The sequence below is a fragment of the Indicator indicator genome, chromosome Z (assembly GCF_027791375.1).
Source record: "Indicator indicator isolate 239-I01 chromosome Z, UM_Iind_1.1, whole genome shotgun sequence".
In the NCBI taxonomy this organism is placed as follows: Eukaryota; Metazoa; Chordata; class Aves; order Piciformes; family Indicatoridae; genus Indicator; species Indicator indicator.
In genome coordinates, this window is record NC_072053.1 from 29,148,454 (window position 1) to 29,161,441 (window position 12,988).

Sequence of the window (12,988 nt, forward strand, 5' to 3'; positions counted from 1 at the left end):
TTTGTTTTTCTTTCTTCTATAACCTTCTGCTGTTGTTTGAGATGAAGTTCCCAGCAGTTTTTCTACATTACACAGTCCAGGAGAAATTGACTAATTTTGCAGAGGTAATAAAGAACAAAAGAACATCCTTTGGAAGAGGCTATAATGACAGGGGCAAAGGAAACAGAAGAATTTAATTTCAAAGCCCACTTTGCAATCTCCTGTCTTCATGACATTGAATCACCAAACCTTGGAAAAGTAGAAGTAACAAGAAGTCAAGATTAGCAGTCTGAAGTGTAGGGTTAAGTATTGGACTAGGGACTTTAAGATTTGTCCTGAAGTGTTTTAATTTCTGAAACTGGAGAGAGGGCTGGCTGTCCCTGGAAAAAAACAAAACAAAACATTCCACTCATGCCTATCTTTTTCCATCAGGAGCTGGATGGACTTAGATCATGTTTGCTGAGATAGGAGAAGCAATAGTGGAAATTTTCACAACATCTCTAAGAGATACTAAAACAATTTATGACAAACTATTTGATAGGAAAGCATTTTTTCTGCTCTATTCTTCCCCTGACTATTCTCCCTCCCTGAAAGCTGAGAGAGGCTACAGATTGCTCACAGGGAAAAATAGAATGAAAGGGCAGTCTATGTAAGCTAATCTACCTAAGCATCTAGTCACCCCTCGAAGTATGTATCTAATAAACAGCAGTGGAAAACACTTCCAGCATTAGACTTTCCACTAGAGCTGTGGAACTGCTATTCAGCACTTATGAGGCTGCACCCAGAGAATTATGCTACTTCACCGATGAGGGAGAGGATACAGTTTATGATAATGTGTTGGGTTTGGTTGGAATGGGGCCATGATAATTCAGGTATGTTTTTGTTACTGCTGAGCAGCGCTTACACAGAGTCAGAGCGTTTTCTGCTCCTCGCACCACCCCAGTGGAAAGCAGGCTGGGGCTGCACAAGAAGTTAGCAGGGAACACAGCTGGGACAGCTGACCTCAACTGTCCAAAGGGAATTTTCCATGCCATATCACATCACACTCAACATATGAAGCTGGGAGAATAAGAGAGGAGGGAACATTGTCTTCCCAAGTAACTGTTATGCATGATAGAGCCCTGCTGTCCTGGAGATGGCTGAACACCTGCCTGCTGATGGGAAGTGGTACATGAACTCCTCATTTTGCATTGCTTGTGTTCACAGCTTTTGCTTCACCTATTAAACTGGCCTTACCACAACCCCCAAGTTTTCTCATTCACAAAATTCCCATTTATATTCTTCTTGGCTGTGTACTTGTTGTCCCAAGGAGAGGTGTTTAAAGCATCAGTTGAGTGCCACAGTGTTGACATGATGAGTCTGTTCCCTTAGATAACCATTATGATGGGCTTGTTCTGCTGAATTACCAGATGCCTCTACTCATGAAATTAGGAAACCGGCCCCACTCCTATACAGCAACATTCATATCAAAATTAACGTTATTCAATATGTGAATTTTAAAACCCAGTATTTTTACAAATTCCAACAGCATGAAAATCAATAGTATTTGTATTGTTCAAGTCATGCAATCAAAAAAGGTGGACTTTTTGAAACAGACATGAAAAGAAGGCCCTTATACTCACCTATTTAAAACATTTGACAATATGAGCTTCCTATTTAATTTATGGTCAATTCATAAACAACACTAATCCAACAATGTTTACTAAGTATTGTATGTTTGAAGGAGGGCTAGCATATGCCAATTATCATGCCATCTTGGGTGCCAGTAGTACTTAGTAGTAAACAAAGCAATAAAGCTCTGCCACGCAAGTAAACAAACAAACAAAAAACCTCTTAATGAGACACTGTTACTAAATTTCAAGTGCATTTTGTATTAGCCTGTAAGTTGGAAAACACCTCTATTACTTTTCTTCAGGCTGTGTAGAAGTTGTTGGAAAGTAATAGATCAAGAGCGACTTTTCAAACCAACCAGGAGAACAGAATGGATTTTAGGGTGGAAAGAAGGGTGAGTTTTATTGGAGTACAAAACAGACTTCTGCCAGGATTTGTCAAGGCACTGTTATTTTTCAGATGCTCTGTTTGTAGGTACAGAAACCAGGCTAAATCTAGCTAAATGGTTAGTGTCATATGGTATCCCAGACTTCAGGAAGTCAAGAAACTAACACATAAAACTCCTTTCTTCTCCTAATAGAGAGTAAAGTCTCCGGGGCACTGAAACACTACACTTCATTCAATTTTGGATGTTATTTTGGATTCTTAATCCTTTATTGAGTGACATAAGGACAAGATTGACGTTTCCAGAAAAAACACTTTACTTTGAAGCTATCTCCACATGTAAGCAATGAAGTGCTAGATGCTACCTGATTAGACCTAGTCCCATAGAAACAATGTGAAGAAAGAGGAAGCACATCTTTTTGACAGCAAATAATTTTAACGGCCACTTACCAAAGTACAATTTTAAACAGACAACACTATAGAACAAGCACCAGGATTATTGCATTGCAAAAGGCTAACATTGCCTTATATTTATTTGGGCAGTTGCTTACGTATAAATACAGATAAAAAGTTGGTTTCGCGAAGAAGCCTAGATCCGTAAATCACTTGTGATAGAATGTACAGGAGACCTACTGTAAAAGAATTATATTCTGGGAAACCTGATAAAAAGAAATCTAAGGTCTAGAAGATGTAGCCGTATCTTGGGAAATTCCATGTCTAGTGGACTAAAGATTGATGGTATTTCTTCCTTATTTTTTCCAATCTGAAATTTCAGTAGTGAAAAATAGAATACTGAAAGATGATATGGCAAGATGATTTAATTGACATATGACTAATGGCCTTTAAAAATGCTAGGTGGTTTTTTGTTGTTTGTTTTTTTGTTTTTTTAAAGTGACTACACTGTGAATACAGACCATGCTAATATGATAGTTACATACATAAGAAGCAGAGTACCTGATTTTTTTTTCCTTTTTTTAAGATAACCAGAACATCAGCTCCATTTATTACACTGAGTATTTTTGCACTACTGACCAGAAAATTGTTTGAGTTGAAGTATTTATGTCCCAATTCCACTCATACAATTTATCATTACATAATACCTTTTATTCTTTGATCTATAAAATCACATTAACACAAGCCTGCAATGACTCTATATCTGATTTTATTTTACACATGAGAAAACAGTGTCAAAGAGATTAATTGACTTGCCCAAGACCACACAGTAAACAAACAGCAAAAGATTGCAGACTGTCCCAGCTATCTTCTTAACTCCTCTGGCTTTTATATAGCTGTTGAGTTCATGAATTCAAAGCACTTACCTTTTCATTTGAAAATACAAAAATAATCTCAATTTTAATAAAATGCTATCAGTCAATGATTCCTATACATTTTTCTGTGTAAAGAAATACTAAATCAGTCGTGTACAAAGTTACTGATGATCATATGGAGCCAGACTAAGCCTTAAAATGGTTGTATACAATACTTAATCTTCTGAACAAGAAGTGCATTGTGTTTTTCAGCCAATCTGGTTTAGAACTTTTGCTGGTTCATTTTGCCTTTTAAATGATAGCTCTCTTGAGTCTGGATAATAAAGATGAACTACTCTGTTCCAATTCAGTTTTTAATATTTGTAATTCCTTCTCCCCATTTCTTTCAAAAAACGTATAACTCTACGTATATTTAAGTTTTCTACAAAACTTAAAATAGAAGAAACTGCAAAGTTCATCTTCTTAAGTGTTCCTTTATAGTTTTCATTGAGGTTTTAAGAACTAGGGTACCTTCAGAGAAGAACAAAACAAAATCTGGAAAAACAATACTACAGATAAAATTTTTGCACATTTAAGCCATTATGTTTAATGCTATCCCTAACACATGATGTGTTTTCTGCACAGTTCGATCTACAATTTTTCTCATCCTATTGTTTTCAGAGTAATTTGGGGTTTTCTGAAAGAAAAGTGTATCACCCCAGACTATAATAAATCCACAGAAATCCATTAAGTAATGTCCTTCTGAGAAGCAGTTAAATAAGAGAGAAATATTAAAGTCTTAATATGAAAAAGGAACTGAAGTACTCCAAAGAAGACTGGTGTCATTTTCAGAAGTATTGGGGTTTTCTTTGCAAGTTACTGGTTTTACAAGAATTCTAGAAAGATGCTTCTCTTTGCTTTCCATGAAAAAAAAATAGCCATTGACCCAGAACTTGAAATGAAAGCCCTACAAAGGCCAGCCTTTTCTGATATTCTTGAGAATATTTGTAAGGCCATTTGTTAACAGTTCACCTTACATTTCCATACTATAGCTCTTTGTTTCATTAAATAAGTTTAACTGTGACAATTTATTTTTTCTAAGAAAGTAATAGTCAATTTTATTGAGTTTCTTTAGTCCGATTTACTTTAGTACTGCCAAAAAGCATGCATATCTGAAGCACTTTACCAGTCCCATGAAATGAAAATAAAATCCATTGACCCTCTCTTGATTTCAAACCAGCATATCTTGTCAAACCAACAAGATGATACAACAAGATACATATTCTTTATCAAAATAACGGAAGATTTAATATATGTATATATATATACAGAGAGAGAGAGAGAGAGGAGGAAGAATTATTGCACTGTGAGGGTGACTGAACACTGGAACAGGCTGCCCAGGACAGGTGTGGATTCTCCCTCTCTGGAGATATTCAAGACCCCCTTGGATGAGTTCCTGAGTGACTTGGTATAGGAGATCCTGCTCTGGCAGAGGGGTTGGACTAGATGATCTCTTGAGGTCCCTTGAGCCCCTAACATTCTGTGATTCTGTGATATAGTTTACAGATAATAATTTGAAATTCCTATTTAAACAGGCATCATAAGAATTGTAATTTAAAACTTTGAAATGGCCCCAAAATCTTTAACAAAAAAACAGTATGTGTACCTTCTCTTCCTACTTACATTTGTCATGAAAATAGAACTAGATTTCATCTTAATGACCAAAAGCACTAGATGCCCAGTGCTTTTCTACGAAAAGAAATGGGACTGTAATTGAAAATAGCATTAAATCGAACATTCGCTCAATTTTTAGGCAAATTATTTGTTCTTTCAAATCTTACATAGTGAAAAATTTAACATCATTAACTTCAGACAAGCATGAATTCACACAAGTGATATAAAGGTGCAGCAGCAGAATGGCTACGTGAAAACCAAAGATCCTAAAAGACATATTTTAAACACTGCTGATGTGAAAGCATAGCTCTGGTTTAGAATTGCTGAACCTTTTACTATTTCTAAATCACAGACAAAGTGGAAATCAAGTCAATGTTAGGTAGAAATAGAGCAAACACTGCCAGAGAATAATGTAATGTCTTGCTCAGATTTACAGCCAAGGCTCCATAATGTAGAATACAGTGTGTACCACAGAAGCACACAAAGCAATCATTGTTCAGAAAGGATTATATTACTTATTCATCAAGCATATCATGTTATAAAAATCTAATTAGCCAGGAAATAAAAAAATCCACAGAGCAACTGAGTATTAAGTATTGTCCCTCCACCCACCATTCTCTCCATAAATCCTTTATTCACAATATCCGCTTAATATTCAAATACAAGTGTGTGGCTTTCCTCTAAAGGAAGAGGCTCCAGCTACTAAAAATGAACACTAAATAATAAACTGATCGCTCAAATACAATATCCTACTGATTTTGACAGAGAATTTGATTTTAAAAACGGATGCCTCTGATAGCCATCAAGGGCAAAATAGGCATTAGTGAGCTACACAGTGGAAAATAAATCTACAGCTCATTTAACAGGGAACAATAGACTAGTAGATGACGGACTCCTCCCTCTGGCTAAGAAACCATTAGCCTATTTTCTCATCTAAACCCATTCAAACTAGCAGGACCCTAACCCTGAATTCGCCAGACTGTCTCCCACCTCCCAGAGCTGTCATTATTTTAACTTTGTGCAAACACCACACGAATTGTGTCCTTCCCACTAGCGTTACAGGCTCCCATGGAGCGCTGACAGCAAGGGCAGGTCCAGCGCGGTGGGGCAGCGGGGCGGGCAGCGGAGCGGGGCGGCGGCGGCGGGAAGCGAGGGGCGGGCAGCGGAGCGGGGCGGCGGCAGCGGCAAGCGGGGCCCGGGCGACGAGCAGGGCCCCACACTACCACAGCAGCCGCACCGCTCACGGCTGCTTGGTGGCACAGATGCTGTCCCGCTCCCACCCACGTGTTTCGCGATTGCCTTTCCACCTACAGATAAGCTTGTAGTGCATGGGACGACATGCCTCCGCCGCCTGCGCTCCGCTCACACCCGCTCCCGGTGAGCCCTGCCCAAGGGCCCGGCGGCGGCGAGCTGTCCCACTGCCCGCAGCCTCGCACCCCCGGCTCCACAGCGCCAGCACTCCAACCTGGCCCCACCTCCCTGTCGGAGGCTCCGTAGCCGCACGGTTTCCCTTTCTTCTCCTTCCCGCCGCGGGGAGCAGGATTGGCCGGACGGGGGTCCCGCTGTGCCCACACCTACGCCACCCCGCTGGTTCCCCTCCCCGCGGCGGCAGCAACCATGGAAAGCAAGCACCCCGCCGCCGTGCCCCGACAATACGCACAGTCGGAGCGGTGGGCCAAGCCCTCTCCTACCGTCTGAGTCCCTGGAAAGAGGAGGGCCAGGACATCCGCGATTTCTTCAAGCCGGGCCGGTGGCCGGTCTCTACGGCGTAGGAGGCGCGGTCCATAGCTCGGCTGTAGAGGTATCGCTCCGTGTCGGAGTAGCCGCGATGCCTGACGCGAGCCCCGGCCAGGCAGCGGCCCCGCGAGGCGGGAGGCTGCGGGCCGGGGGGCTGCTGGTGCTGGAGGAACTGGTGCTGCCGCAGCTGCGGCGGGTAGTGCTGCTCGTGCCGCCACAGATGCTTGGGGGCTTTGACATTCCCGCTGCTCACGGTGCCGTCGCTGCCGCTGCCGCCGGCGCCGTCGCTGGTGCCGGGCAGCGCGGACACGCCTCTGCTGCCTTCTGCCTCCATGCTGCCGGCGGGCGGGCCTGGCCGAACGGCCGGTGCGGCTACCGCCTTCCTCTGGGCAGCGGCGGGGAAACTGTGCTGAAAAGTTGGACAGCTCCTGCCGCACCGCCCCTCGCCCGCGTGTGGGAGCGGCTGAGCGCGCCGCGCCGCCGAGTCTGCGGGCCACTCGGGAGGGGAGGAGGGGAGAGGGGGCGGAGGAGAAGAGGGGCTGGCTTCCCGCTCGGCAATATTTAAAGCCGGTCTGGAGCCACCGCGGGGGAGAGCGGAGCTGTCAGCGGGCTGCCATCGGCGCGGGGAGTGCGCTTTGCTGTGGCGGGGGACGGGGGAGGGCACACCGGGGAGTTCGGCCCGTCCTGGGGGAGGATCAGGACCGAGAGCGGGACTGGGAATGAGCGGTAAAGGGGCTGTCCCTGTCGCTGCTCCAGCCCGTCGCCTACCCGGGCTCCTTTCTCGGTTCCGAGGGAGCCGGTGGCCCCGCACCATTGGACGTGACTGACCGCGCCTTTAGGAGCGCGCACTGCAACGCGACGGCAGGTGGCAAAGGCGCTCGCGCCCTAGTTCACTGAGAACTTGGCGGTGGGTTAAAAAATGTGTTATTACGCCCTAAACTCCTCCTCCCCTTATTCTCTGTATGATACTTCCAGTCTTGGCCACATCGCATTCAGAAATCGTCTGTTTCCCAACTTGGAACCTTCCCCTGGTCTGCCATCTTCACCGATGAGTAAGCTCTCTCCTCCCTGCGAGTAAGACTGGCCGTAAATCAGTGCAAGGAAGGTTTAATTATAGCGATGGTGAGCCTACATGGAAGCTTGTATATTATAAACCACGAGTTTCAAGTGTAACAGTGGCAGAGAGTGGGGTGGAGGGGGAAATGTAAAAATATTAACACTTACAGAACAGGAACTTCATGCTCAACAGATTTTTTTTTTTTTAATTAGTTTTGTATTTCAAATGCTTTTGTCCTCTTGCACAATCAGTAATACAGAACCAAAGAAGTTACTTTATTTTAAGTCTTTTTTTAAAGTAGAATTTATATTTGTGCTGTGTGGTAATATTGTAAAATCTATCACTTCTTATTCATGATATAATTATGATCATTGCACTCCTGACCAGATGTGAAAATGATATATGCAACTGTAGCTTCAAGCATGATTTCTACTTCCTCAATCACAAATTTGGTCTTGCCATGTCTTTTTCCCTTTCTGTCATGGATCTGCAATGATTTTAAACCTCATACATTTGTTTCTTGTTATTAACGGAAGTGTACACCCCTGCCAACTCTTTAAGTTGTTGATGTATTTTTTTTTTCGTTTTCTTTCCCAAACCTACAGCTGTCCCAAGCTCAAGATTCACCCTCTAACCATGTGTATTCAAGCTCTGTTGGGCTAAAAACCCAGTTTGTGTTTTACCAAACTAGCCGTATTTTCCTAGACAATCCTGATAATAATATATCACCTCTTCATTTCTTCTTTTCTGCCTTAATAACTTTCAGTTTCACCAAACAATTTCAGACAAAATAATAAATTGGGATAAATATTGCAAGTACTAGGAAAGAGCCAAAGTAGTACTTCCACTGAAGGAAACCTGAGTTTGAAATTGTGCATTTATCCTGTTCTGATCCTCGTGCTATTTATCCATATATACAAGACTATTTCCAAACGAGACATCTTAGATGACACCCAGTTGTAGCAGGCTGTGATAGTTTTGAGAGCATTTGTATAACACAGAAATAGAAAAAGATGCAAGAAGAATGGCTTGAGTAAGAGAAACACAAGAAAATGATATCCAAAGAGAAGTAAACAATGAGGATAATTGCTGTGTGGGATACAGGCTGCAAATCCGTTAAAAACTCAAAGTAACTTTTCCCCTTTCATCTTCATTCCCATATTGCAATTGGACTGTATTTTAGAATTGCTATTCTTAAAATTAGACACAGCTTCTCTGACCAATTTCACAGAATCACAGAACTACTATTTGAAGGGCTCTCATAAAGTTGTCCAATCCAACTTCATGCTCAGCATGGCTCTATCAACAACCCCAGATCAAATCAGACACTGCTTTGTCTGAATCTCAAAAAAAAATTCCAACAGAAATTCCCCAGCTCCAGTGCTGTGCTGCATACTTAATGAATAAGATTTCCCTGATGTTCAGTCTGACACTCCCAAACAGAGGCCCTTGCCTATCCTTAAACAGCATACCACCGCTGAGAAGAGCTCTAAGTTGGTTGTCTTTTGTAACTATCTTTCAATTAGCTGCAAATTGCCATTACATTGCCGTTCATCTCCTCTCCAGCAGCTGAGCTTTCTCACTGTCCATGTGTTCTAGGTCCCAGACATCCTGATAGCCCCGTCTTGGGCTCCCACCATTCCCCTTGATCCATTAACTACAGATGCTTTGGCACAAAGATTGTTTTATTTACAATAAAGAGTGCACAAAGGGTGCTATCCACCCTGCAGTCCATTGAAGCTCTCAGGTCCTTTCCAACCAGTTTGTGATCCAGTCAGTCACTTGCTGGCCTGTGCCAATGCTTCAGGTTATTCTGTCTGGGTGCCAAACTCTGACCTTCATCATGGGCTGTAGTATCAACCCCTCATGATAATGGGCTCATTACCATTGCCAGCCAGGTGCTGAGATGATACTTTAATCCCACCAGTCTATTCATCCACTCCAAACTTCAGTTTCCAAATGAGAATGTTCTGGGGGATTGTTTCAAAAGCCTTACTAAATAGACAGTATGTTAAACTCACTGTACTGTCTTCCTCACAGTCTTCACAGTCCTCACAGTCTTCACAGTCCTCACTCAAATATCATCTGCCCTCAGTAAATCTATAATTGAGTATTCACAGATCACAGAAACATTCAGGTTGGAAAAGACCCTCAGGATCACCAAGTCCAACTAATAACCCTACTCTACAAAGTTCACCCCTAAACAATCTAGTGTGAGGTGTCCCTGCCCATGATGGGGGGGGTGGGGGGTGGGGGGGTGGAACTAGACGATCCTTGTGGTCCCTTCCAACCCTGACTGATTCTACGATTCTATGAATATTCCCAAGCACCACGTCTAAACAACCTTTGAACAGATCCAGGGTTGGTGACTCAAACACCTCCCTGGCCAGCATATTCCAATACCTGACCACTCTTTTTGTGAAAATTTTTTTCCTAATGTCCAGTCTAAACCTACCCAGTTGCAGATTGAAGCCATTCCCTCTTGTTCTATCACTAATTACCTATGAGAAGAGACCAATGTCTACATTGGTCTCTCTACAATGTCCTTTCAGGTAGTTGTACAGAGTGATGACATCTCCCTTCAGTCTCCTCTTTTCCAAACTAAACAGCCCCAGGTTCTTCAGTCGCATTTCACAAGATTTATTCTCCAGGCCCTTCACCAGCTTCATTGTCCTCTGCACTCGCTCCAGCACCTCCACATCTCTCCTTTATTGAGGTGCCCAAAACTGGACACACTACTCAAGGTGTGGCTTCACCTGAGCTGAGTACAAGGGGACAATCACCTCCTTACTCCTGCTGGACACAGCATTTTTGATACAAGCCAGGATGCCAGTTAGCCACCTGGGCACACTGCTGGCTCATATTCAGTTTGTTGATTAGCACCCCCAGGTCCCTTTCTGCCAGACAGCTTTCCAGCCACACTTCCCCAAGCCTGTAGTGTTGCTTACCGTTGCTGTGATCCAAGTGCAGGACCTGGCATTTGGCCTTGTTGAAGCTCAATCCATTAACGTTGACACATTGATCCAATCTATCCAAGTCCTTCTGTAGAGCCTCCTTCCCTTGTGCATATCAACACTCCACCTAACGTGGTGTCATCTGTGAAGTTACTGATGACACACTCTATGTCTTTATCAAGGTCATCAATAAAGATGTTAAACAGAAGTGGTCCCAACACTGAGCCCTGAGGAACACCACTTGTGACCAGCTGCCAGCTGGATTTAACTCCATTAACCACCACTCTTTGGACCCTTTCACCGAGCCAGTGCTTTATCCATCAGAGTGTGTGCTCATCCAAGCCACGAGCAGCCAGTTTGTCCACAACAATTCTGTGGGGAAGAGTGTCAAAGGCTTTTTGAAAGCCTAGGTAGACAATATCCACAGCCTTTCCCTCATCCAACAGTTGGGTCATCCTGTCATAGGAGATCAGGTTGGTCAGGCAGGATCTGCCCTTCATAAACCCATGATGACTGGGCCTGATTCCCTGGTTGTTCTCTATATATTGTGTAATAGTGCTTGAGATGCCCTGCTCCATGACCTTCCCATGACCTTCCCTGGTACTGAGGTCAGACTGACAGGTCTGACAGTTTCCTGGATCCTCCTTTCTTCCTTTGTTGTAGGTGGGTGTTACATTTGCTACCCTCCAGTCCATTGGGACCTCCCCACTGAGCCAGGACTTCAGGTAGATAATGGAAAGTGGCTTGGTGAGCACATCTGCCAACTCCCTCAGCACCCTTGGGTGTAGCCCATCCAGCCCCCTAGACTTGTGTGTGTCTGAGTGGTGCAGCAGATCACTGACCACTGCCTCATTTATTGTGATGACCTCATTCTGATTCCCCTCCCTGACTCCCAGTTCATGAGGCTGAGTTCCAGGGAACTGCTGGATCCACTGCTAAAGACCAAGGCAAAGCAGGCATTGAGCACCTCAGCCTTCTCCTCATCCTTAGTCACTGTTTCCCTGTGCATCCAATAAAGGATGGAGATTTTCCCTACTCCTCCTTTTGTTGTTAATGAATTCATAGAAACATTTTTTAGTATCCTTAATGGCTGTAGATAAGTTGAGCTCTAGCTGTGCTTTGGCTCTCCTGATTTTCTCCCTGCATAGCTTTACTACATCTTTATAGTCCGGATGAGAGACCTGTCCCCTCTTCCAAAGGCCATAGACTCTCCTTTTGTTCTTGAGGTCCAGCCAAAGGTCCCTATTCAGCCAGGCTGGATGCCTTCCCTGCCAACTGACTTTTTGGCACACAGTGGCAGCCTGCTCCTGAGCCTTTAAGACTTCCCTCTTGAAGTATGTCCAGCCTTCCTGGACTCCTGTATCCTTAAGGGTGGCTTCCCAAGGGACTTTGTTAAGAAGTCTGCTGAACAGGCCAAAAATTTGCCCTCCGGAAGTTCAAGGTGGCAGTTTTACTAACCCCTCTTCTTGTTTTCCCAAGGAGATAGAATTCAATAATCTCATGATTGCCGAACCCTAGATGCTCTCCAACCTTTACTTCCCCCACAAGTTCTTCCCTGTTCACAAGAAGCAGGTCTAGGAGGGCACCTTCCCTGCTTGGCTCCCTCTCCAGTTGTGTCAGGAATTTATCTTCCACACACTACAGGAACCTCCAGGACTATTCTCTCCCTGCTGTATTGTATTCCCAGCAGACAGCCAGGAAGTTGAAGTTTCCGTGATCACAGAATCACAGAATCAGTAAGGTTGGAAAAGACCTCAAGGATCATCAAGTTCAACATGTCACCCAAGACCTCATGACTACAAAACCATGGCACAAGGTGCCATGTCCAAAGCCCTCTTGAACACCTCCAGGGATGGTGACTCCACCACCTCCCTGGGCAGCACATTCCAATGGCCAACCACTCTCTCAGTGAAGAACTTTCTCCTCACCTCAAGCCTAAACCTCCCCTGGCACAGCTTGAGACTGTGTCCCCTTGTTCTGGTGCTGATTGCCTGGGAGAAGAGACCAACCCCTCCTGGTTACAACCTCCCTTCAGGTAGTTGTAGAGAGCAATGAGGTCTCCCCTGAGACTCCTCTTCTCCAGGCTAAACAATCCCATCTCCTTCAGCCTCTCCTCATAGGGCTTGTGTTCGAGGCCTCTCACCAGCCTCGTTGCCCTTCTCTGGACACCTTCAAGTATCTCAATGTCCTTCTTAAATTGAGGGGCCCAGAACTGGACAAAGTACTCAAGGTGTGACCTAACCAGTGCTGAGTACAGGGGCACAATGACTTCCCTGTACCTGCTGGCCACACTATTCTTGATGCAGGCCAGGATGCCATTGGCCTTCTTGGCCACCTGGGCACAC

At 44.2% G+C, this 12,988-nt stretch overlaps 1 protein-coding gene across 1 annotated transcript in view; it reads right to left on the minus strand.

The window, feature by feature from the left end:
- The window catches only part of PDE4D (phosphodiesterase 4D), a 423,549-nt gene extending 416,583 nt beyond the window's left edge, over positions 1-6,966 (minus strand). The window contains exon 1 of the mRNA XM_054397841.1: positions 6,587-6,966. Coding sequence (XP_054253816.1) covers positions 6,587-6,966 — 380 coding nt within the window. The remainder of the gene's footprint in view (positions 1-6,586) is intronic.
- Between the last annotated feature and the right edge of the window lie 6,022 nt (positions 6,967-12,988).